Source organism: Scyliorhinus canicula, chromosome 6 (genome assembly GCF_902713615.1).
Source record: "Scyliorhinus canicula chromosome 6, sScyCan1.1, whole genome shotgun sequence".
Taxonomy (NCBI): Eukaryota; Metazoa; Chordata; class Chondrichthyes; order Carcharhiniformes; family Scyliorhinidae; genus Scyliorhinus; species Scyliorhinus canicula.
In genome coordinates, this window is record NC_052151.1 from 10,315,479 (window position 1) to 10,342,056 (window position 26,578).

Sequence of the window (26,578 nt, forward strand, 5' to 3'; positions counted from 1 at the left end):
TTCACTCAAAGGGTGGAACTCTTCCACAAGCAACAGTTGAAGCTAGAGCAATCATTATTTTTAAATCTTAGACAGATACATTTTTGTTAAGCAAAGATATGATGGGATATCTGCCAAAAGCAGGGACATGGAGGTGGACCATAAGACCATAAGCCATAGGAGCAGAATTAGGCTACTCGACCCATCAAGTCTGCTCCGCCATTCAATCATGGCTGATATTTTTCTCATCCCCATTCTCCTGTCTTCTCCCCATAACCCCTGATCCCCTTACTAATCAAGAACCTATCTATCTCTGTCTGAAAGAAACTCAGTGATTTGGCCTCCACAGCCTTCTGCAAGAGTTCCACAGATTCACCATCCTCTGGCTGAAGAAATTCCTCCCCATCTCTGTTTTAAAGGATCGTTCCTTTAGTCTGAGATTGTGTCCTCTGCTTCTAGTTTTTCTGACAAGTGGAAATATCCTCTCCACGTTCACTCTATCCAGGCCTCGCAGTACTGTAAGTTTCAATAAGATCCCTCTCATCCTTCTAAACTCCGAGTACACACCCAGAGTCCTCAACTGTTCCTCATACGACAAGCTCTTCATTCCAGGGATCATTCTTGTGAACCCCCTCTGGACTCTTTCCAAGGCCAGCGCACCCTTCCTCAGATAGTATTCTAGCCCTCGCGACATGAATGCTAACATTGCATTTGCCTTCCCAACTACCGACTGAACCTGCACATTAACCTTAAGAGAATCGTGAACAAGGACTCCCAAATCAATTTGTGCTGATTTCCTAAGCATCTCCCTATTTAGAAAATAGTCTAAGCCTCCATTTCTCCTTCCAAAGTGCATAACCTCACACTTTTCTACATTGTATTCCATCTGCCACGACTTTGCCCACCCTCCTTACCTGTCCAAGTCCTTCTGCAGCCCGCCTGATTCCTCAATACTACCTGCCCCTCTCCAGATCTTTGTATCGTCTGCAAACTTAGCAACAGTGCCTTCAGTTCCTTTTCCCAGATCATTAATGTATATTGTGAAAAGTTCTGGTCACAGCACCGACCCCTGAGGCACACCACTAGTCACTGGCTGCCATCCTGAAAGACCCCTTTATCCCCACTCTCTACCTTCTACCAGTCAGCCAATCCTCTATCCATGACCGGATCTTACCCTTAACACCATGGGCTTTTAACTTATTTAACAGTCTCCTATGCGGCACCTTGTCAAAGGCCTTTTCGAAATCTAACTAAATCACATCCATTGGTTTTCCTTTGTCAAACTTCCTTGTTACCCCCACAAAGATCTCTACCAAATTTGTCAGATGTGACCTCCCCTTGACAAAGCCGTGCTGACTCAGTCCTATTTTATCATGCACTTCCAAGTACTCCGCGATCTCATCTTTAATCATGGACTCTAAAATCTTACCATTGACCGAAGTCAGGCTAACGGGCCTATAATTTCCTGTCTTCTGCCTCCCTCCCTTCCTAACCAGCCTATAATTTTGCGTCTTCTGCCTACCACCCTTCCTGACTCCAGTGATTCCTGAAAGATCACCATCAATGCCTCCACAATCTCCTGAGCTACCTCTTTTAGAACCCTGGGGTGTAGGCCATCCGTTCCAGGTGATTTATTCACCTTCAGACCTTTCAGTTTCCCCAGAACCTTCTCCTTAGTAATGATCACTGCACTCACCTCTGCCCCTTGATTTTCCTGGAGCTCTGGCATCCCACTGATGTCCTCCACCGTGAAGACTGATGCCATTTCTTTGTTTCCTATTATTACTTCTCCAGCCACAGTTTCCAGTAGTCCTCTGCTCACTTTTAAAGGCTTCCCAATCCTGTGGCTTTCCTTTAATCTGTGCCACATTGTATGCTTTTTCTTTAGCTTTTATGCTGTCCTTGACTTCCCTCGTCAGCCATGGATGCCTTGTTTCCTCCTCCTTGGGATGAATTTCTGTTGTGCCTCCCGACTAACCCCCAAACATTCCTGCCATTGATGTTCCACTGTCTCCTTTTCCAATCAACTCGGGCCAGCTCCTCCTCTCAAGTCTTTGTATTTTGTAGGTCACAGAACAGCCATAATCTCATTAAATGGTGGGACAGGCTCAGGAAGCTGAATGGCCTACTCCTGTTGCTATGTGTGTGTGAGAGTGAGGGATCCGTGAATGTGTGTGTGTGTGTGCAAGAGAGGAAAACGTGTTTTTGTATGGAGAGGGGCGGGGGGGGGGGGGGGGGTGAGTGTATGTGAGAAAGAGGGGAACATGTTTTTGTGTGAGACAGAGAGAGAGGGAGCCTGTGCGTGTGTGTGCATGTGTATGTGTCTGAGAGAGTTTGAAATGTATGTATATGTGCAAGAGAGAAGAAGACATGAATATGTGTGTGAGAGAGAAATGCACACGTTTGTGTAAGAGAGAAGAAGGCGTGTGTGTGTGAGAGAGAGATGGCTATGTGTGTGTAAGAGAGAAGGTGACGTGTGTGTTTAAGAGTGAAGGTGACGTGTGTGTGTTTGTGTGTGATTGTGTGTGAGGGAGATGGACAAATAGCTTATCAAATTCACTCAATTGAAAATTTCAAAAATTAGTTAGATTTTTTCATAACCAAGTGAATTAAGGGTGACAAAGTCAGGTAGGTACATAAGAACATAAGAACTAGAAGCAGGAGTCGGCCATCTGGCCCTTCGAGCCTGCTCCGCCATTCATTGAGATCATGGCTGATCTTTTGTGGACTCAGCTCCACTTTCCCGCCCGAACATCATAACCCTTTATTCCTTTATTCTTCAAAAAACTATTTATATTTATCTTGAAAACATTTAATGAAGGAACCTCAACTGCTTCACTGGGCAGGGAATTCCATACATTCACCACAGCTATTTAATAAACACCCAGTTCTTAATAGTTCTCTCACATGTCTCCACTTCCCCTTATTTTGAGGCTATGCCCCCTAGTTCTGCTTTCACCCGCCAGTGGAACCAACCTCTCCACATCTATCCTATCTATTCCTTTCACAAGATGGTGTTAAGGTACAGATGAGCCCAGATATAACTGAATGATGGTCTACTCCGGTCCAGATCCAGCACTCAGAAAACCCTTTCACAACCTATATTAGCGTTGGAGAAAAAGGTAATACAAAAATGGCAAATTGGTGCAGGAAGGAAGTGTATGATCCATACATAGTACTCAGAGTCAGTAACCACTAATCCTCATTTCAAATTTCCACTTTGTTTCAGAGTTGGTTTGATGATTTATGGAGGAAATTTGTGACATATTCTTCTGGGGAACGTTTATTTGGATTGCCAATCCAAGATTATGAAATGCTGCAGAAAAATAAGTAAGTTGCATTTCATATAGGATGACCTGGAGTTAATTTATATATAGAGTCCCTGCCACGTGCGTTTGGGAGAATATGTGAGTAAGGACCAAGTGTAGCACTGAATGAATAACTCATAACAAAAAATACATTTGTCAATGAACCAGCCCAGATATGAGGGAGTAAATGACCTCATTGTATGCTGTACAACACTACCATCTCAAAGAACAAGGGCAGCAGATACCGGGGAACACGAGCACCTGGCAATTCCCCTCCAAGTCACACATCATTCTGATTTGGAACTATATTGCTGCCCTTCACTGAATCATAGAATCATCACAGAATTTACAGTGCAGAGGGAGGCCATTCGGCCTATCGAGTTTGCACCGGCTCTTGGAAAGAGCACTCGACTTAAGCCCACACCTCCAACCTATCCCCGTAACCCAGCAACCCTATCTAACCTAAGGGCAATTCAGCATGGCCAATCCACCTAACCTGCACATCTTTGGACTGTAGTAGGAAACCGGACTTCCTGGAGGAAACCCACGCAGACATGGGGAGAATGTGCAGACTCCGCACAGACAGTAACCCAAGCGGGAATCGAACCTGGGACCCTGGCGCTGTGAAGCCATAATGCCAACCACTATGCTACCGTACTGGCACTGATTCAAAATCTGGGAACTCCCTCCTTGTACCTATGCCACACAGACCGCAGCAGTTCAAGAAGGCAGCTCACCACTGCATGATGTAATTTACCCCCTTAATGAATGAATCTCTGATCTCCATTTCTGCCATGGATTCATGCCGCCACCAAATATATCTTCCCCTCCCTTGTCAGCATTCCGAAGGGACTGTTTCCTCCACGACTCATTGGTCAGTCCTCTATCTCTCCCAGCATTTTATCCCTTTCTCACAACACATCTTTTTATCTTGTCTCCTCCCACAGTCCAAAGATGTGATGACTAGGTGGATTGGTTAAATTGTCCCTTTGTGTCCAACAGGTTAGGTGGGGTTACAATGTTACTGGGATAGCGTGGAGGTATGAGCTTAAATAGGTTGCTCTTTCCAAGGGCCGGTGGATGAATGACCTCCTTCTGCACCATAATAATCATTTAATCTAATCCAAGATCTCAAGCATCCCTTGCAGGTGAAGCAGTTTACTTGTACTTCAGCGATCTGCTTTCATTACTCACAATGAAGTCTCCTCTACACAGAGGACACAAAATGAACACTAGGCGATTGCTTCGCAGAACACCTCTATTCAGTCTGCAAATGCGACCCCAATCTTTCTGTCGCTTACCATTTTAATTCACCATTTCACTTCCAAACTCATTTCTATTCTGCACCTGCTGCAGCATTCCAATGAAGCTCAATGCAGGCTTGAGGAACAGCACCTTCTAAAGATCTTATTAAAAAAGGACTTGAAGAATTGAGTAAAAAGTAAGATCAAAAAATAAGATTTGGATAAAATAAAGTGAAGCAGGGAATTGATGAGTGTGTATATGAAAGCAAATTACTGCGAATGCTGGTATCTGAATCAAAATTTGATAAGTATGCTTCGGTTTGAGGGTGGTTTTGATCTGTAAATTAGCCGAGAAGCAGAAAAACAAGATTTACCTCAGTGACTAAGGGGTTGAACAATGGTGGATAGAAATAGATATTAGAACTGGAGAAGTCGCATATTGCCTGCTTTCTGCCTGCCTCCAGAACATGTCCTATGAAACTGGCCAGGAATCATTCGATAAACTCATGATTTAGGCTCTGTTTCCCCACCTGATATTTCCAACATATGTAGATTAAACACCATCCCTCCCATGCTTTCTCCACACCTTTTTGACAAGTTCCCATTATTTTTCCTTGTACGCCATCCTACTCTGTGTAATATGGTGATGGAGTGGAGAGAGAGGGAGAGAGACAGCCGCTTACCTTCCGTGCCTGCATCCAACCAGAACTTACTGGGATCTCCAGGTCACCATGCCATTTGCTTTACACACATCTGATAACTTCACTAAAATCATGGAACGCACTTTCACCCTTTCCAGTCACTGGGGCTTCGAAGCTAGGCGACAGTGCACATCAGCACTCATGCTGTTGCTAGGGATGGCTAAGTCTGGATGTCAGTGTGGTAGTCACCACTGTTGTATTATATTGTATATATGGGCATTACGGGAAGGCCCCTGTACTACAGGTACGGGGGTAGATCCCTGCCTGTTGGCTCTGTCCAGTAGGCGGAGTATAAATGTGGGTGCTCTCCGAACAGCAGCCATTTTGTCATCTGCTGTAGGAGGCCACACATCTCTGTGTAATAAAGCCTCGATTACATCCTACTCTCGTCTCGTCGTAATTGATAGTGCATCAATTTATCACACAGAGATTTTTCAGAGATGGATCTCCGCATCAAGCCGGATCGCCTGCAGCTGCATCCTCAAGCAAACAACGCCAAAAAGGACTTCGAACATTGGCTACCTTGCTTTGAAGCATAAATAGGGTCTGCGCCAGACCCAATCTCAGAAGCACGGAAGCTCCAGATTCTGTACATACGGCTGAGCTCCAACACTTTTCCCCTTGACCAGGACGCGCCTACCTACGCAGAGGGCATGGCACTACTGAAGGAGAATTCCGCTCAGCAGACCAACAACATCTACACCAGGCACCTCCTGTCCAAGCGGCACCAACGTCCCGGTGAGTCTGTGGAAGATTTCTGGCATGCCCTGCTCGCCCTGGTGAGAGACTGTGACTGCCAGGCCGTTTCGGCCACTGAACATTCGAACCTGCTAATGAGAGACGTGTTCGTTGCGGGCATAGGGTCTGACTACATCCGCCAGCGCCTCTTAGAAGGGGCCACACTTGACCTCGCGCCGACCAAGAAACAAGTGCTCTCGCTCACGGTCGCCTCACACAACGTACAGGCTTATGCCCCCCACCGCACGGCCCACCCCTACATGTGCATCGTGGACCACCCAGCAGCCACCCCATCGCGGACCCCATCAGCGACAGCCCCAGCCAACCCCACGCCTGCTCTGCGCGGCAGTCAACCAACCCCGGGGCACCCAAGTGCTACTTCTGCGGACAGACAAAACACCCCCGGCAGCACTGCCCAGCGCAGAGCACGCCCTGCAAGGCCTGTGGCAAGAAGGGACATTTTTCTGCAGTGTGCCAGGCCCGCTCAATCGCCACTATTGTCCCGGCAGCCCCCCCATGCGGCCAGTGGGCGCCGCCATCTTCCTCTCCTCAGACCACGTGCGGCCTGTGGCCGCCGGCATCTTGCTCCACTCACAACACGTGTGGCCCGTGGGCGCCGCCACCTTGCTTGCCTCAGAACCAATGGGCGCCGCCATTTGCCTGCCCCAGGACACGTGCGGCTCGAGGGCACCGCTGCGGATGAGGTGCCCGATGGACCCTTGTGACGACCAGCCGCGTCACACCTCGGTCACCATCGACCAGTCTCGACCACACAACCTCGCAACCGCTTCGACAAAGGTGAAGGTCAACGGGCATGCGATTTCCTGCCTTCTGGACTCTGGGAGCACTGAGAGCTTCATCCACCCCGATACGGTAAGGCGCTTCTCCCTCACGGTACACCCCGCTAACCAAAGAATCTCCCTGGCCTCCGCATCCCACTCCGTGGCGATCTGGGGGTACTGCATCACCACCCTCACGGTCCAGGGCATAGAGTTCAGCGGCTTCTGGCTCTCCGTCCTCCCCAACCACTGCGCTGTCTTGCTACTCGGCCTGGACTTCCAGTGCAACCTCCAGAGCCTAACCCTGAAATTTGGGTGGCCCCTCCCACCCCTTACTGTTTGCGGCCTCGCGACCCTTAAGGTCGACCTGCCTTCCCTTTTTGCAAACCTCACCCCAGATTGCAAACCCGTCGCCACCAGGAGAAGACGGTACAGCGCCCAGGAGAGGACGTTCATCAGGTCTGAGGTCCAGCGGCTGTTGCGGGAAGGTATCATCGACGTCAATAACAGCCCCTGGAGAGCCCAAGTGGTAGTGTGAAGACAGGGGAGAAAAACAGGACGACAATCGTTGACGACAATCAGACCATCAATCTGTACACGCAGCCGACGCGTACCCCCTCCCATGCATATCTGACATGGTCAATCAGATTGCACAATACCGGGTCTTCTCGACAGTGGACTTGAAATCTGCCAACCACCAGCTCCCCATCCGTAAGGTGGACCGCCCATACACTGCGTTTGAACCAGACGGCCGCCTTTACCATTTCCTTTGGGTTCCCTTCGGCGTCACCAACGGTGTCTCGGCCTTCCAACGGGAGATGGACTGGATGGTTGACCGGTACGGGCTGCGGGCCATTTTCCCGTACCTGGACAACGTCACTATCTGCGGCCACGACCGGCAGGACCACGACACTAACCTTTCCAAATTTCTCCACACCACCACACTCCTCAACCTAACTTACAACAAGGAGAAGTGTGTGTTCAGCATGAACCAATTAGCCATTCTCGGCTATGTGGTTCAGAACGGAGTTCAAGGGCCCAGCCCCGACCGCATGCGCCCCCTCGTGGAACTCCCCCTCCCCCACTGCCTCAAGGCCCTCAAACGATGCTTGGGGTTCTTTTCGTATTACGCCCAGTGGGTCCCAAACTATGTGTACTAGGCTCGCCCACTCATCCAATCCACTGCTTTCCCACTGATGGCCGAGGCTCACCAGGCCTTCAACCGTATCAAGGTCGCCATCCCTAAGGCCGCGATGCACGCGGTCGACGAAACGCTCCCATTCCAAGTCGAGAGCGATGCATCAGACGTCGCTCTGGCCGCCACCCTCAACCAGGCAGGCACGTGGCATTCTTTTCCCGCACCCTTCATGCCTCTGAAATTTGGCACTCCTCCCGTCGAAAAGGAGGCCCAAGCCATCGTTGAAGCTGTGCGACATTGGAGGCATTACCTGGCCGGCAGGAGATTCACTCTCCTCACTGACTAACGGTCGGTTGCCTTCATGTTTAACAGCGGGGTAAGATCAAAAATGATAAAATCTTGAGGTGGAGGATCGAGCTCTCCACCTATAGCACGGTAGCATTGTGGATAGTACAATCGCTTCACAGCTCCAGGGTCCCAGGTTCGATTCCGGCTTGTGTCACTGTCTGTGCGGAGTCTGCACACCCTCCCCGTGTGTGCGTGGGTTTCCTCCGGGTGCTCCGGTTTCCTCCCACAGTCAAAAGATGTGCGGGTGAGGTGGATTGGCCATGATAAATTGCCCTTAGTGTCCAAAATTGCCCTTAGTGTTAGGTGGGGTTACTGAGTTATGGGGATAGGGTGGAGGTGTTGACCTTGGGTAGGGGGTAGGCTGTTCTTTCCAAGAGCCGGTGCAGACTCGATGGGCCGAATGGCCTCCTTCTGCACTGTAATTCTATGTAATTCTATGTAATTACGAGATTTTGTATCGCCCCGGTAAGCTCAACAAGCTCCCCGATGCCCTGTCCCGAGGTACGTGTGCCAGTGCACAAGTGGACTGACTCCGGACCCTGCACAACGATCTCTGTCACCCAGGAGTCACCGGCTTTTACCACTTCATTAAGGCCCGCAATCTGCCCTATTCCATCGAGGGAGTCGGGGCTATCACCAGAGACTGCCAGGTCTGCGCGGAGTGTAAACCGCACTTCTACCGGCGATACCGTGCACGTCTGGTGAAGGCCTCCCGCCCCTTTGAACGCCTCAGCGTGGACTTCAAAGGGCCCCGCCCCTCCACTGACCGCAACACGTACTTTCTTAATGTTGTCGACGAGTATTCCCCATTCCCCTTCGCCGTCCCATGCCCCGATATGACGTCTGCCACCGTCATCAAAGTCCTCAACACCATCTTCGCTCTGTTCAGTTTCCCCACCTACATCCACAGCGACCGAGGATCCTCATTTATGAGCGATGAGCTGCGCCAGCACCTGCTCAACGGGAGCATTGCCTCGAGCAGGACGACCAGATACAACCCCAGGGGAAACGGGCAGGTGGAGCAGGAGAATGGGACAGTGGAGGGCCGTCCAGCTGGCCTTACGGTCCAGACATCTCTCGCCTTCCCGCTGGCAGGAGGTCCTCCCCGATGCACTTCACTCAATTCGGTCGCTCCTGTGCACCGCGACTAACGAAACCCCCCCATGAACGTTCCTTTGCCTTCCCCAGGAAGTCCACCTCCACGGTTTCGCTCCCAACGTGGCTGGCAGCTCCAGGACCCATTCTCCTCTGCAAGCACGTGCGGCTCCACAAGGCGGACCCGTTGGTTGAGAGGGTACAGCTACTCCACGCAAACCCGCAGTACGCCTATGTAGTGTACACCGACGGCCGCCAGGACACAGTCTCCCTCAGGGATCTGGCACCAGCTGGGTCCCCACCACCCCCTGCCCCGGTGCCACCCTCCCTACCCCCGGCACACCCCACCGCAGCCCCCGCTCCAGAACAATCCATCCTTCTCTTGCTCCCACCCGGGATGACGAGGATTTTGACACGCTCCCGGAGTCACCGAAGACCAAGCCGACGCCGGAGTCGCCACCAGAACTGCGGTGCTCTCAACGACAGATCAAGGTGCCCGACTGTCTAAATTTGTAACCTCTGTAATTTTAAAACCCATCTGTATGTATATAGTTTTCCACCACCCCCGCTGGACTCATTTTTAACAGGGGGTGAATTTTGTAGTCACCACTGTTGTATTATATTGTATATATGGGTATTACGGTAAGGCCCCTGTACTACAGGTACGGGGGTAGATCCCTGCCTGCTGGCTCCGACCAGTAGGCGGAGTATAAATGTGGGTGCTCTCCGTACAGCAGCCATTTCGTCAGCTGCTGTAGGAGGCTACACATCTCTGTGTAATAAAGCCTCGATTACATCCTACTCTCGTCTCGTCGTAATTGATAGTACATTAGATAGCTTTTGGGCACGATTCAGTGGCCTCCTTGAATTCGAACAAGAACGCCATTTTAATGACTTAGGCCAGGCCTTTGAGATTGGCAAATTAGAATACGAGTTCCCTGATTAGTGGCCCAATCAGGGAACCCCTTTCTGTGTATATAACAGGGAGTGCCAGATCCCCTGCACTCCAGGTGTAGACAGCAGACTGAATGGTGATGGTTGTTCAGCTGTTGGGTTTGTAAATAAAAGGAATTCTGGTGACGGGACTTCTGCCTCCGTGGACGTATTACAGTGGCGACGAAGAAAACGGAACGACCCGAAGAAACCTGCTCGTCCTGCAGTGGAAGACTGGGCCCAATATGTAGAGCGCATTAAGTACTTCTTTCGAGCAAAGTATATAATTCTGGATGAAATGCAACGGGTCATTCTGCTGACCGCGTGTGGGCCAGCAGCCTATGCCATTATGCGCAGTCTCATTTTTCCAGAGGCACCGGACATGAAAACCTTCCAGTAAGTGAGGGACTTAATAAAAGAGTACTATGACCCTAAGCCACCTCTGATCCTGCGAAGGTACCGGTTTTACTCAGCATTCCGAGACACTGCGGAGTCAGTTACAAACTTTTTAACAAGATTAAGGCGATTAGCAGAGGCTTGCGAATTTGTCCTGACGCTAACACCTGAAGCAGAGGGGCACCGATATCCTGGGAGGGAAATTTGCTATGGCTCTTCGGGGGGGCTTTAAACTAATTTGTCAGGGGGCTGGGAAAACGATCTGTAGTCCAGAAGCCAGTGTTGAGAGTAGTGAGGTACTGAGGAGGGTATCAAATTCGCAGGAGTGACACCGGCAGACAGAAAGGTGGGTTGAAGTGTGTCTACTTGAATTAAAGGAGCATCCGGAATAAGGTAGGTGAACTTGGGTGGGAGGGGATCGTGTGTATCTGTTCTGGAGGCAGCCATTGACCCTGCCTGTCAGCCCCACCAACAACTCATAACCCCCAGTGACCACGGAGGCCGCTGGCCGTACGGCTGAAACTATTGCTAATAGGGAATTGGCAGTTGTAATTAAGTGAGCACCTCACACATTCCAAGTGTGGGCGTGCCATTTAGCATGTGGGAGTTATTGCCTAGCATCCCAGTCACACCGTGAGGGGAAGAAGTGTATGTCCATCTTGTAGCCTGTTGCCCGTCAGAGGTTAAGCCTGTCCGGTGGTTTTACGGTTCGCTGGGAGCGACGTAGCGGTGGTGGCGATGTCGGTACTGGCGGTGTCGGCGTCGGTGCTGGTGGTGTTGGTGCTGGCCAGTAGTTGGATGACTCCGGGAGCGTGCCGAGATCTTCCTCGTCCTCTAGCGTGGGCAGGCGAAGGAGGGATGGACCTGGTGGGGCTGATGCTGGGAGCGCCGGGGGAGGGGAGGGTGGCGCGTCGGTGGGGAAGTGTGTGGGAGTGGAACCCGAGGGAGCCAGGTCCCTGAGTGAGACCGTATCCTGGCGGCCGCCGGGGAACTCCACGTAGGCATACTGGGGGTTGGCGTGGAGCAGGCGTACCCTTTCCACCAAGGGGTCCGCCTTGTGGAGTCGGACATTCCTACATAGTAGAACCGGTCCTGGAGCTGCGAGCCAAGTCGGGAGCGACACCCCGGATGTGGACTTCCTGGGGAAAGTAAAAACACGTTCATGGGGTGTGGTATTCGTGGCAGTGCACAGTAGAGACCGGATGGAGTGCAGTGCATCCGGGAGGACCTGCTGCCAGCGAGCGGCTGGGAGGTTTCTGGACCATAGGGCCAGCTGGACGGCCCTCCAAACCGTCCCGTTCTCCCTCTCTACCTGGCTGTTTCCCTGGGGGTTGTAGCTGGTCGTCCTGCTGGAGGCGATACCCCTGCTGAGCAGAAACTGACGCAGCTCATCGCTCATGAATGAGGATCCCCTGTCGATGTGGATGTAGTCGGGGAAACCAAACCGCGCAAATGGAGTTGAGGGCCTTTATGACGGTGGCAGACGTCATATCCGGGCATGGGATGGTGAAGGGGAATCTGGAGAATTCATCGACCACACTGAGGATATATGTGTTGCGGTCGATGGAGGGGAGGGGCCCTTTGAAATCCACGCTGAGGCGTTCAAAGAGGCGGGATGCTTTCACTAGGCGCGCACGGTCTCTAGTGACTGTCCGTACTTCATCGACGGAGTAGGGCAGATTGCGAGCTTTGACGAGGTGATATAACCGAGTGACCCCCGGGTGACAAAGGCGGTCGTACAGGGCACGGAGCTGGTCTACTTGTGCGCTGGCACATGTACCTCGGGAGAGGGCGTCTGGGGGCTCGTTGAGCTTGCCGGGGCGATACAAAATCTCGTATTTGTAGGTGGAGAGCTCGATTCTCCACCGCAAGATTTTATCATTTTTGATCTTGCCCCGCTGTGTGTTATTGAACATGAAGGCTACCGACCGTTGGTCAGTGAGGAGAGTGAATCTCCTGCCGGCCAGGTAATGCCTCCAATGCCACACCGCTTCAACGATAGCCTGGGCCTCCTTTTCAACAGACGAATGTCGAATTTCAGAGGCATAGAGGGTGCGGGAAAAGAATGCCACGTGTCTGCCTGCCTGGTTTAGAGTGGCGGCAAGGGCGACATCTGAAGCGTCGCTCTCTACTTGAAAGGGCAGTGTCTCATCTACTGCGTGCATCCCGGCCTTGGCTATGTCTGCTCTAAAATGGGCGACGTGTTGTGCCTCGGCCGTGAAGGGAAATTGAGTGGACTGTATAAGTGAGTGGGCCTTGTCCGCGTAGTTTGGGAACCACTCTGCGTAGTAGGAGAAGAACCCAAGGCAGCGTTTGAAGGCCAAGGGGCAGTGGGGGAGGGGAAGCTCCATGAGGGGGCGCATGCGGTCGGGGTCGGGCCCCAGGAGTCCGTTTTAAGGGCAGCACGGTGGCCTAGTGGTTAGCACAACAGCCTCACGGCGCTGAGGTCCCAGGTTCGATCCCGGCTATGGGTCACTGTCCATGTGGAGTTTGCACATTCTCCCCGTGTCTGCGTGGGTTTCGCCCCCACAACCCAAAAATGTGCAGAGTACGTGGATTGGCCACGCTAAATTGCCCCTTAATTGGAAAAAATAATTGGGTAATCTAAATTTTAAAAAGAAAAAAAAAAAAGGAGTCCGTTTTGGACTACGTAGTCGAGGATGGCTAGGCGGTTTGTGCTGAACACACACTTCTCCTTGTTGTAGGTGAGGTTAAGGAGAGAGTCGGTGTGGAGAAATTTGGCAAGGTTGGCGTTGTTGTCCTGCTGGTCATGGCCGCAGATGGTGACGTTGTCCAGGTACGGAAACATGGCCCGCAGTCCGTACCGGTCAACCATTCGGTCCATTTCTCTTTGGAATACCTAGACCCCATTAGTGACACCGAAGGGAACCCTAAGAAATTGATAGAGGCGACCATCCGCCTCGAAGGCAGTGTATGGACGGTCCGATTTACGGATGGAGAGCTGGTGGTAGGCAGATTTAAGGTCAATCGTCGAGAAGACCCGGTACTGTGCAATCTGATTGACCATATCAGATATGCAAGGGAGGGGGTACGCATCGAGCTGCGTGTACCGATTGATGGTCTGGCTGTAGTCCACGACTATCCTGTGCTTCTCCCCAGGGTTAAACACCACCACTTGGGCTCTCCAGGGGCTATTGCTGGCCTCGATAACACCCTTCTGAATCAACCGCTGGTCTTCGGACCTGATGAAAGTCTTGTCCTGGGCACTGTACCGTCTGCTCCTGGTGGCGACGGGCTTGCAATCCACAGTTAGATTGGCAAAGAGGGAGGGAGGGTCAACCTTGAGGGTCGTGAGGCCGCAAACGGTGAGTGGGGGTAGGGTCCCGCCGAATTTGAGGGTGAGATTCTGGAGGTTACATTGAAAATCCAGACCCAGCAATAGTGCAGCGCAGAGGTTGGGTAGAAAGTATAGGCGGAAACCGCTGAATTCTACGCCTTGGACAGTGAGATTGACCACACAGAAACCTCGGATCGGGACAGAGTGGGACCCGGAGGCCAGGGAGATCCGTTGGTTGGCGGGGTGGACCGCACGGGAGCAGCGCCTTACCGTGTCCGGGTGGATGAAGCTTTCGGTGCTCCCGGAGTCCAGTAGGCAGGAGGTCGCGTGGCCGTTGCTTAGCACTGTCGTCGAAGAGGTGGCTAGGTTGTGAGGACGGGACTGGTCCAGTGTCACAGAGGCAAGCAGCGGGTGGTCGTCCGAAGAGTCATATGGGGAGCGACGGCGACCTGGGTCCAGCGTTCCAGTCCCGAGGGGGAGACAAAATGGCGGCGATGGCGATGTCCGGAGGACCTGTGGGGGAGAAGATGGCGGCGCCCATGCAGCACACGTTTTAGGGGCGGGGCAGGATGGCGGCACCATGGAGCGCACGTTGCGGGCGCGGGGTAAGATGGCGGCGTCCATGGATCGCACGTTACGGGCGCAGGGCAAGATGGCGGCACCTACGGGCCGCACGTGGACCTGGGGGGAGAAGATGGCGGCGCCCACTGGCCGCACGTGGCCCCGGGAGCAGAAGACGGTGGCGCCCATTGTGCGATCGGCTGGGGTAAGGCAGAGAATTCGGGCGCGATGGCAGTGACTGCACGGGCCTGGCACACCGCCGCAAAGTGTTCCTTCTTTCCGCAGGATTTGCAGGTGGCGGCGCGGGCTGGGCAGCGCTGGCGGGGGTGCTTCTGTTGGCCACAGAAGTAGCAGCGGGGACCCCCAGAGTGCGTGGTGTGGCTGGCAGCGCAGGCATACTGAGCAGGAGTGGCCCCAGTCGGGGGGGGAGGGGGGGGGGGGGGTCGTATGCCGGGTCCAAGAGGAGTAGGGGAGGTGGACCACGTGGCGAGCGGGGTAGGACTGGACGTTGCGTGATGCGACCGTCATGGAGAGCGCTAAAGCTTTCGACTCCACTAGGTCGAGCGTGGCCCCTTCCAGCAGTCGTTGTCGGATGGGGTCCGACGCAATCCCCGTCACGAATGCGTAGGAGATTGGAATGTTCCGTGGCCGTGGTGGCCTGACAGTCACAGTCCCGTACGAGTGGGATAAGAGCCCGCCGGAAGTCTTCGATCGACTCACCAGGTAGTTGTATGCGAGTGGCGAGTACGTGCCTTGCGAAGAGAGTGTTTGTCTTCTGAACTTAGTTCTCTTTAAGAAATACCATGGCGTCTGCGTACGTCGGGGCGTCCTGGATCAGCGGGAACATGCTGGAGCTCAACCTGGAGTATAGAACTTGGATCTTCTGAGCTTTCGTCGGTGCGCGGGTCGCTGAGTTGATGTAGGCCTCAAAGCAAGCCAGCCAGTGATTAAAGTCCTTTCTGGCATCTGGCGAGTGCGGATCCAGCTGCAGGCGATCTAGTTTGATCCTGATGTCCATAATACAGAAAATCTGACAGTAGTACATTATGCACTATCAAATGTACTAAAGACTCGGATTGGTACAACAGAGGCTTTATTACAGTCAGATGCGTGGCCTCCTAATGCAGCTGGCAGAATGGCTGATCAGGAGGAGTCATACATATTTATACGGCTCCTTGTGGGCGGAGCTAGCCGGCAGGGGCTACCGGCGAACCTGTAGTATAGGTACTACTGTACATCCCCTAATACAGCTGCACACAGTTAACACAGTGGATCACCACAAACACTGTGGGAGGTAACACCTCAGACACAACAGCCAATATCCAACCCCTATGCACTGGGGGGGGGGGGGGGGGGGGGGGGGCAAAGATTTGGAGGTTAGCCCGCATTGCGGAAGAAAGTGACATTCGTCACTCTGGTTGTGGGGAAGGATTTTTAATGTGCCACTCAAGTGTCCACCACTGCCCCACTCTCCCCAAGGTGCCACCCCACTCGCCCACCACTCCCTCACCCCCCTCTTCCCCCCCACGCCCCCAAGTTCCCTCTCGATGATCCTTGGCATGCTTAGCCTTCCTTGCTCGACCGCTGCATCTAGGTGTTTCCCAGGATGCATATCGGAGTTCAGGGCAGCCTGCTGTTTACCACATCCCATGCCCTTCGAAGCCACTAGTGGGGGCTGTGGAGCCGGAGGCGCCCTTCACACTTGACGGCGGCACATGCATAGCCAGGCCACCTTGATCCGGGTGCTCTCTGCAAGGCGTGGCATCATCAGAGGGTGGAACTCAGGTGAGCTGGAGCCACTGTTGCCACTGCATGGCACGGGTCCAGGTTGGCACCCAGCACCCCCTCCTCCCTGTTGGTGTCATAGGAACCTGGGATTCACCTTGGGAATGTGGGCCAGCTGGATTGAGCACCATCGTGTCGATGTCCTCGGCGATGCTCCTGAGTGATTGTAACATGCTCTGCAGCGCTTCGGCTATGCCCACCTGCAACTGGGACAAGCTCCGCAGCGCCTCAGCTATTCCCATCTGAAAGTGGGACATGTCCCGCAGAACGTCATATCATTAGTGCCATATCCCCATATCAATTACCTGTGTCACCTCCTCAAAAAACATGATCAAGTCAGTGAGGCACGACCTCCCCTTCACAAAACCATGCTGTCTATCGCTTATGAATCCATTTGTTTCCAAATGGGGTATAAATCTTGTCCCTGAGAATTCTCTCCAATAATTTACCTACTACCGACATGAGGCTCACCGGCCTATAGTTTCCAGGATTATCCCTGCTAACTTTTTTAAACAGCGGTACCACATTAGCTAGTCTCCAGTCCCCTGGGATCTCACTGTCGCCAATGAGGATACAAAGATGTCAGTCAAGGCCCCAATAATTTCCTCCCTTGCTTCCCTCAGTATTCTGGGGTAAATCCCATCCGGCCCAGGATACATATCTATCTTAATATCTTTTAAAAGACCCAATACCTCCTCCTTTTCAATGTGTTAGGGGAGAAAATATTCACCCGAAGGCCTGAGTATAAGTAAAAAAAGCAGTTTATTATGTCAGAATTCTGGGAGGGAAAGTCTCAGACTCCGCAGCCTGTGACAGCACCTTCTCTCCCTTGAGCTAAAGCTCACACGGGTTAATATACAGATTCAAGGGGCGGAATTAGTTTGTATTCTCATTTACATACAATCAATCAACTATATTCGCGTCACACTTATTACATGCAGTCAATCATCACATATATGGTGAAAGTGGGTGTTGTCTTACCCGCCCCTAACTTCATACAGAAGTCATTCAAAACTAACATAATATTGTGACCTGTCTACAGCGGGGGACTTTGAGCTTATCAAGGATATATTGCAAGTCTTGTTCTGTGAGGCTGTTATCAGCGGCTGTTGGGACACTCTCTATACATACCCACGCTTGGGTCTCATGAGACAGTTTACAGGGAATGTGGCTTGTTCAGCCATTTTGTGTCATTAATATCCCAAAATAGCTAACAGCCATTTTCTGTCTTTTCTGACATTAACAGCATTGTGTATACACTATCTATTTCTGCAAATTGCCTCGTCTAAACAGACATCTAAGCCAATGAGTACCTTTTGTTTCATCAGAACTATTCAAAAGTAATATAGGAGCACAAATGTAGTTACAGGACTACCAATAATTTATATCATAGTCCAGTATCACAAAATGCCCTCCAACACTTCCCCCTTTTGGTCATGTAAGATGTTTACAGAACTCCAATTGGCCACAATGAAATGATATGAGGGCTGCAGGGTGCGTTTAATACGGCCTTTGGGGCATGTAACCTCCCAGATGTTCCGTACGTACACCATGCATGTGATTCAATGATCACCCCTCAAACTAACCCATATATGTCACATTTAATGTCTTGATATCAATCATTTCTGCCTCCCTGACTAACTCCGCTGTCTGTCATTAAATGATGTAATTCATAGCAGTACTCAAGTAAGCTCAGCTAACAGGCTGTCCACGCACCCTACTCAAGAATCATCTTCCACAAAGTCCCTTTCTTTGGTGAACACTAATGCAAAGTACCCATTTAGTGCCTCACCCATTTCCTCTGGCTCAACACATAGATTCCCCCATTGTCCTTAAGTGGTCAATCCTTTCCCTGGCCACCCTCTTGCTTTTTACATATGATTAAAATGCTTTGGGATTCACCTAAATCCTACTTGCCAAGGACTTTTCATGACCCCTCCTCGCCCTCCTAATTTCCCACTTCAGTACCTTCCTACTTTCTTTATACTCATCAAGGGTTTCGACTGTCCCCACCCTTCTAGACCTTACTCTTTTTTCTTTTTGACGAGGTTCACAATATTCTTCGTTATCCAAGGCTCCCTAAACTTCCCATACTTATCCTACGTTCTCTCAGGAACGTGGCTTTCCTGAATCCTAATCATCTGTGGCTTCAAAGACTCCCACATGTCCGATGTTGACTTACCATCCAACAGCCGCACCCAATCCACATTCTTCAATGTCTGTCTAATGTTATCGTAATTTGCCTATGCCCCAGGTTAGCACCTTAACGCGAGGGTTTACTTCATCCCTATCCAAAAGTACGCTAAAACGTACGGAATTGTTGTCACTACTCCAAAAAGTACCCCGACTGAAATCTCAACCATCTGTCCAAGTGTCTAGATTACTCGAAAGTGGTGGGAATTCTGATGTCCGGCACCACGCTGCCAGTCTGGGCCATCTCCCGATGGACAACTTCTCCTGCGGAGACACAGAGCACATTGTTAGCCACACGCGTGTTCAGTGCGGCTGGGGTGGGGAGGTTCTGGAGGTGATGGTTAGGGAGTGGGGGGAAGACGTATTCAGGGAGGGGTTTCGAGATGGGCGACGTAGCCGGCATGGGTGAGCAGTGCACAGCACGGTGCTGGGAGGGGGCAATGCCATATTCAGTCTCGTGTTTGGGGGGGGGGGGGAAGAGTGGTCTGCTGCCCGGTGTGGGTCGTTGACATTCTTGCGGCAATGGTGCCAGTCCTACTGATGGCTGCCCAAGCTGACAGCCACTGCCACTTCTTCCCAGGTGGCACTGGCTGCCCTTTGGTGGTTCTCCGGCATCCTCAGGAGAACAGGTCATCCCTCCTAGCCTCAGCCGCCTCTTGGAGCCTCCCGATGTCTGCACAATCTGGTGAGCACCATTTAGATGCTGATGTACGTCAGGTGGAGGCAGGAACCCCCCAGGTGAGACAGCAGTCGAAGGTCTGCTGCATTCCAGGACCCAGCTGGGCCCCAGCCTGATGCTGAGCCTATGAATGAGGTCATCCCAGAGATGATGGAGACGTTAGGATGTTGCCGGGACATTTGGGCGAAGACTTCACTGACACTCAAGCAGGTCCATAGCTGGTTGGCAGAGTCCCAGAAACTACGGGGGTATGACATGTCGCTGGCAATGCGTGGCACCGAGGCCAACACTGCTAATGTGATGACCGCAGTGGAGAGCCTGGTGCTGGATGCATCAGCACCATTAATGAAAGTGTCCAAGGCATCACGGTGTCAGTAACAGCTGGGGGATGTCACCCAGTACCAGCTGACCTTGATGACGTTCTGTGGGACATGTCCTGCTCTCAGATGGGAATGCTCAAGGCGCTGCGGAGCTTGTTCCAGTCACAGATGAGCAGAGCATGTCCCAGTCACTGAGGAGCATCGGCGATGGTGGCGACATCATGGTGCAGATACTGCGGAGCTGCCAGCGCTGGCAGAGCCAGATGATGCAGTAGCACCGGGGCTCAGACCAGCTGCCCCTCCATACCAAGGTGAATCCTAGGGCTCTATGGGCACCGATTGGGAGGAGGGGGTGCCAGGTGCCAACCTCGAACATTTCCATGGAGTGGCGACACAGCCATCAGCTTCCTCGACATCCACCCTTCTGATGAGGCCGTGTCCCATAGCCAGTACACGGGACAGAGCTCCACGGCTGTGCATGTGTCGCTGAAAAATGAGCCAGGGCCCTCTGACCCCAGAGGGTGCCCGCCAGGGACATCAAAGGCCACAGGATGTGGTAAGCAGCTAGCTGCCTCCACCTAAGATGTGCAGTTGCCCTGGAGTGTTGAACTGGTTGCATTTGAGTGCTACAGTGAGAGTTTGGTGACTGAGGGAGTATAAGGGTTCATTTTTATTTAAAGTCTAGTATTTATTTTATTTAGTTAATTAACTTAAAAGTTACTGTTTGGTCTATAAGAAGGTGAATTTTTGAATCAGCTTTAAACAAGGTTCTACTTGTAGGTACTTTGCAGCTGGAGCTTGTTAATTAGTTAATTGGATTAGGCCAGTTTTCAGAGGCTGGAGTCACAGTATAAATAGGAGCTAGTTACAGTGCAGACTTTGCTTGCACTGGAGTGCTGAACTGGTTGCATTTGAGTGCTATAGTGAGGGTTTGGTGACGGAGGGAGTTAGCTGAGGAGGGAGTAAGGTGCTCCTTACATTTCATTTCCTATATTTATCAAAGAGCGTGGAGGGAGCCAGGAGTTTGGAGTACAGCTGACTGGAAGCAGAGTTGGAGGGCGGAGGTCCAGTTGGTCTACGGGGCAGATAATTCTGGAAAGTAAGAGGAGATGGAGGCTAGGGCAGTTGCATGCTCCTCCTGTAGGATGTGGGTGCTGAGGGATACCACTGGTGACCCGCTGACTGAAGTGCACCCAACTCCAGCTCCTCAGAGACCATGTTAGGGAACTGGAGCTGGAGCTGGATGAACTTCGGATCATCCAGGAGGCAGAGGGGGTTATCGAGAAGAGTTACAGGGAGGTAGCCACACCCAATTTACTGAACAAGAGTAGCTGGGTTACAGTCAGGGAAAAGAAAACTAACAGGCAGACAGTGCAGGGATCCCTCGTGGCTGTTCCCCTTCAAAACAAGTATACCGTTTTGGATGCTGTTGGGGGGGATGACCTACCGGGGAAGGCCCTACCGGCCAGGTCTCTGGCACTGAGTCTGGCTCTGGGGCTCAGAAGGGAAGTGGGGAGCATAGAAAAGCAATAGTAATAGGAGATTCAATGGTTAGGGCAATAGATGGAGATTCTGTGGTCGCGAGCGAGACTCCCGTGTCTTCAGGATCCTGAAGGGGGAGGGTGAGCAGCCAGAAGTCGTGGTGCACATTGGTACCAACGACGTAGGTAGGGCAAGGGGTGTGGAGGTAATAAACAAGTTTAGGGAGTTAGGCTGGAAGTTAAAGGCCAGGACAGACAGAGTTGTCATCTCTGGTTTGTTTCCGGTGCCATGTGATAGCGAGGCTAGGAATAGGGAGAGAGTGCAGTTGAACACGTGGCTGCAGGAATGGTGTAGGAGGGAGGGATTCAGGTATTTGGATAATTGGAGTGCATTCTGGGGAAGGTGGGACGTGTACAAGCAGGACGGGTTGCATCTCAACCAGAGGGGCACCAATATCCTGGGGGGGAGGTTTTCTAGTAGTCTTCGGGAGGGTTTAAACTAATTTGGCAGGGGAATGGGAACCGGATTTGTAGTCCAGCAACTAAGGAAGCCGATATTCAGGACGCCAAAGCACGTAGTGATGCAGTGGGGAAGGTAACACTGACAAAGGAGAGTACTTGCAGGCAAGGAGATGGGTTGAAGTGTGTATACTTCAATGCAAGAAGCATCAGGAATAAGGTGGGTGAACTTAAGGCATGGATCGGTACTTGGGACTATGATGTGGTGGCCATCACGGAAACTTGGATAGAAGAGGGGCAGAAATGGTTGTTGGAGGTCCCTGGTTATAGATGTTTCAACAAGATTAGGGAGGATGGTAAAAGAGGTGGGGGGGGGGGGGGTGGCATTGTTAATTAGAGATAGTATAGCAGCTGCAGAAAGGCAGTTCGAGGGGGATCTGCCTACTGAGGTAATATGGGTTGAAGTCAGAAATAGGAAAGGAGCAGTCACCTTGTTGGGAGTTTTCTATAGGGCCCCCAATAGCAGCAGAGATGTGGAGGAACAGATTGGGAAACAGATTTTGGAAAGGTGCAGAAGTCACAGGGTAGTAGTCATGGGTGACTTCAACTTCCCAAACATTGAGTGGAAACTCTTTAGATCAAATAGTTTGGATGGGGTAGTGTTTGTGCAGTGTGTCCAGGAAGCTTTTCTAACACAGTATGTAGATTGTCCGACCAGAGAGGAGGCCATATTGGATTTGGTACTTAGTAATGAACTAGGGCAAGTGATAGAATTGTTCGTGGGGGAGCATTTTGGAGGTAGTGACCACAATTCTGTGACTTACACTTTAGTAATGGAGAGGGATAGGTGCGTGCAACAGGGCAAGGTTTACAATTGGGGGAAGGGTAAATACAATGCTGTCAGACAAGAATTGAAGTGCATAAGTTGGGAACATAGGCTGTCAGGTAAGGACACAAGTGAAATGTGGAACTTGTTCAAGGAACAGGTACTACGTGTTTTTGATATGTATGTCCCTGTAAGGCAGGGAAGAGATGGTCGAGTGAGGGAACCATGGTTGACAAGAGAGGTTGAATGTCTTGTTAAGAGGAAGAAGGAGACTTATGTAAGGCTGAGGAAACAAGGTTCAGACAGGGCGCTGGAGGGATACAAGACAGCCAGGAGGGAACTGAAGAAAGGGATTAGGAGAGCTAAGAGAGGGCATGAAAAATCTTTGGCGGGTAGGATCAAGGAAAACCCCAAGGCCTTTTACACATATGTGAGAAATATGAGAATGACTAGAGCGAGGGTAGGTCCGATCAAGGACAGTAGCGGGAGATTGTGTATTGAGTCTGAAGAGATAGGATAGGTCTTGAACAAGTATTTTTCTTCAGTATTTACAAACGAGAGGGGCCATATTGTTGGAGAGGACAGTGTGAAACAGACTGGTAAGCTCGAGGAGATACTTGTTAGGAAGGAAGATGTGTTGGGCGTTTTGAAAAACTTGAGGATAGACAAGTCTCCCGGGCCTTACGGGATATATCCAAGGATTCTATGGGAAGCAAGAAATGAAATTGCAGAGCCGTTGGCAATGATCTTTTCGTCCTCGCTGTCAACAGGGGTGGTACCAGAGGATTGGAGAGTGGCGAATGTCATGCCCCTGTTCAAAAACGGGAATAGGGATAACCCTGGGAATTACAGGCCAGTTAGTCTTACTTCGGTGGTAGGCAAAGTAATGGAAAGGGTACTGAGGGATAGGATTTCTGAGCATCTGGAAAGACACTGCTTGATTAGGGATAGTCAGCACGGATTTGTGAGGGGTAGGTCTTGCCTTACAAGTCTTATTGACTTCTTTGAGGAGGTGACCAAGCATGTGGATGAAGGTAAAGCAGTGGATGTAGTGTACATGGATTTTAGTAAGGCATTTGATAAGGTTCCCCATGGTAGGCTTATGCAGAAAGTAAGGAGGCATGGGATAGTGGGAAATTTGGCCAATTGGATAACGAACTGGCGAACCGATAGAAGACAGAGAGTGGTGGTGGATGGCAAATATTTAGCCTGGAGCCCAGTTGCCAGTGGCGTACCGCAGGGATCAGTTCTGGGTCCTCTGCTGTTTGTGATTTTCATTGACGACTTGGATGAGGGAGTTGAAGGGTGGGTCAGTAAATTTGCAGATGATACGAAGATTGGTGGAGTTGTGGATAGTGAGGAGGGCTGTTGTCGGCTTCAAAGAGACATAGATAGGATGCAGAGCTGGGCTGAGAAGTGGCAGATGGAATTTAACCCTGACAATGAAATGAAAATCGCTTATTGTCACGAGGAGGCTTCAATGAAGTTACTGTGAAAAGCCCCTAGTCGCCACATTCCGGCGCCTGTCCGGGGAGGCTGGTACGGGAATTGAACCGTGCTGCTGGCCTGCTTGGTCTGCTTTAAAACCCAGCAATTTAGCTGAGTGAGCTAAACCAGCCCCAAGTGTGAGGTTGTCCATTTTGGAAGGACAAATATGAATGCGGAATACAGGGTTAACGGTAGGGTTCTTGGCAATGTCGAGGAGCAGAGAGATCTTGGAGTCTATGTTCATAGATCTTTGAAAGTTGCCACTCAAGTGGATAGAGCTGTGGAGAAGGCCTATGGTGTGCTAGCGTTCATTAGCAGAGGGATTGAATTTAAGAGCCATGAGGTGATGATGCAGATGTACAAAACCTTGGTCAGGCCACATTTGGAGTACTGTGTGGAGTTCTGGTCACCTCATTTTAGGAAGGATGTGGAAGCTTTGGAAAAGGTGCAAAGGAGATTTAACAGGATGTTGCCTGGAATGGAGAGTAGGTCTTACGAGGAAAGGTTGAGGGTGCTCGGCCTTTTCTCATTAGAACGGAGAAGGATGAGGGGCGACTTGATAGAGGTTTATAAGATAATCAGGGGAATAGATAGAGTAGACAGTCAGAGACTTTTTCCCCGGGCGGAACAAACCATTACAAGGGGACATAAATTTAAGGTCAATGGTGGAAGATATAGGGGGGATGTCAGAGGTAGGTTCTTTACCCAGAGAGTAGTGGGGCATGGAATGCACTGCCTGTGGAAGTAGTTGAGTCGGAACCGTTAGGGACCTTCAAGCGGCTATTGGATAGGATTAGGGTAGAATAATGGAGTGTAGATTAATTTCTTCTTTAGGGCAGCATGGTAGCATTGTGGATAGCACAATTGCTTCACAGCTCCAGGGTCCCAAGTTCGATTTTGACTTTGATCACTGTCTGTGTGGAGTCTGCACATCCTCCCCGTGTGTGCGTGGGTTTCCTCCGGGTACTCCGGTTTCCTCCCACAGTCCAAAGATGTGCAGGTTGGGTGGATTGGCCATCATAAATTGCCCTTAGTGTCCAAAATTCTATGATTAACCTTGGACAAAAGTTTGGCACAACATCATGCTGTATTTCTCTATTTCTTACACCATAAACAGCAGTAGAGCCAGGAGGGCAAAGTACTTTGAAGATCAATGAAGGCACTGGGGGAACAGGGTGGGAACGGTGTTCCCGATGGCGTAGGTCTCTCATGGTCTTATCTGTCGGGAACTCAGCTTGGCGGCTGCGGACTCAGTCCAGCACCGCCGCAGTCGAGGGAGGGCCGATCCGCGGGCAGGTGGGGACTGTTTCGTGGCTGGGGGCACTGTGTGTGTGTGTGTTGGGGGGGTGGGGGGGTGGGGGGGGGGGGGGGGCAGGGCTCGCGAACCAGCCAAAGGGAGGGCACTATTTTGCAGGCCGGGTTCGCGCGGGAATAGAGGGAAAGGAAGGGAATGGAAGATGGAAGGGAATGGTAGATGAAGGAGGGGAATGGAGAAAATGACGGGAATAAGGATGGAGGGGAATAGGGTAGAAAGAGGTAAATCGGTGGGAAGGAGGGGAATGAGGGGGAGGGGGCATACTGACGGACAAAGCCTTGTCTGTTGAGAAGCGGGCACGGATGAGGGCCTCCCTTCGGGCATGCAGGACCATTGCCACCTGCTGTCCTCCATCATCCGGTTCCTCCTGCGGGTCATTCCCTCCTGGTCTACCTCCTCCTCAGATGAGGCTGCATGTCCCTCCTGCTCTCTTTCCGCATCTTGCCCCGCTGCTGTGCCAGATTGTGGACATCATTCAAAGTGGAAGACTCTCTGAGGAGTGTACTGCAGTGCACCACCAGAGCGGTCCAGTCATCGGAACCGCATTTTCAGCAGTCTGTGCAGCACTGTGACAGCACAGGTGACAACATGGGTCTCGTTATATCTGGCCTCCGCTTCGTTCTCCAGCTTCCGCTTTGGCGTAATCAGCTAGGCCCTCAGCGGGTACCCCTTATCCCCCAAGAGTCAATAAATCATCCTGCGAGTGTCCCAGCATTTGGCTGTCGTGCACGCTCCCTGGGATGCGTACACACACATGCATGATCCTGAGGTAGTAGTCACACATAAATTGAACATTCTGGGAGTACAACCCCTTCCTGTTAATGAAGGGCTGCTGTGACTCCTTGATGCCCCGATGCTCACGAGGTCTCATGCGTGCCATCAATTACTCTCTGTACTTGGAGCATTCCAGCAATGGTTCATAATTCTGCAGCCCAAGCATATTGGTAGGCTTGGCCCAGCTCAAAGTTGATATAGTATTCAGTGCAATGGAGGTCATTTGGCTCAGCGAATCTGCACTGACCCTCTGAAAGTGCACCCGACCAGACCTATTCCCTTGCCCTATCCCCATAACCCCATCTAATCTTTGGACAGTATGGGTCAATTTATCATGGCCAATCCACATCTTTGAATAGTGGGAGGAAATCGGAGCACCCAGAAGAAACCCATGCAGACACGGGGAAAATGCACAAACCACACAGTCACCCAAGGTGAGAATCGAACCTGGGTCCCTGGCAGTGTGAGGCAGCGGTGGTAACCAATGTGCCACCATGCCACCCATATATAGTCAACTGCCTGGGCATACATGGTATCTGTGACCTCATGGATGCACTTGTGGGCTGTAACTTGTGAAATGCCGCACAAGTTCCCTCTCGAGCCTAGAATGAACCAGTGACATAGACATTCAGGGCTGCTGTGACCCTAATGGCCAAGAGCGGGTGTCCTCCTCCTCCACAGGGTGCCAGGTCCGACAGAATGTGGTACAAGTGCCGCACTGTCTCATTGTTGAGATGGAG

At 51.4% G+C, this 26,578-nt stretch overlaps 1 protein-coding gene across 6 annotated transcripts in view; it reads left to right on the plus strand.

Moving 5' to 3' along the window:
* The window catches only part of LOC119966976 (dynein heavy chain 8, axonemal-like), a 1,648,910-nt gene that overhangs the window by 859,879 nt on the left and 762,453 nt on the right, over window positions 1-26,578 (plus strand). For all 6 annotated transcript variants that reach the window (XM_038798944.1, XM_038798946.1, XM_038798947.1 and 3 more), the window contains one exon: window positions 3,209-3,309. In XM_038798944.1, coding sequence (XP_038654872.1) covers window positions 3,209-3,309 — 101 coding nt within the window. The remainder of the gene's footprint in view (window positions 1-3,208; window positions 3,310-26,578) is intronic.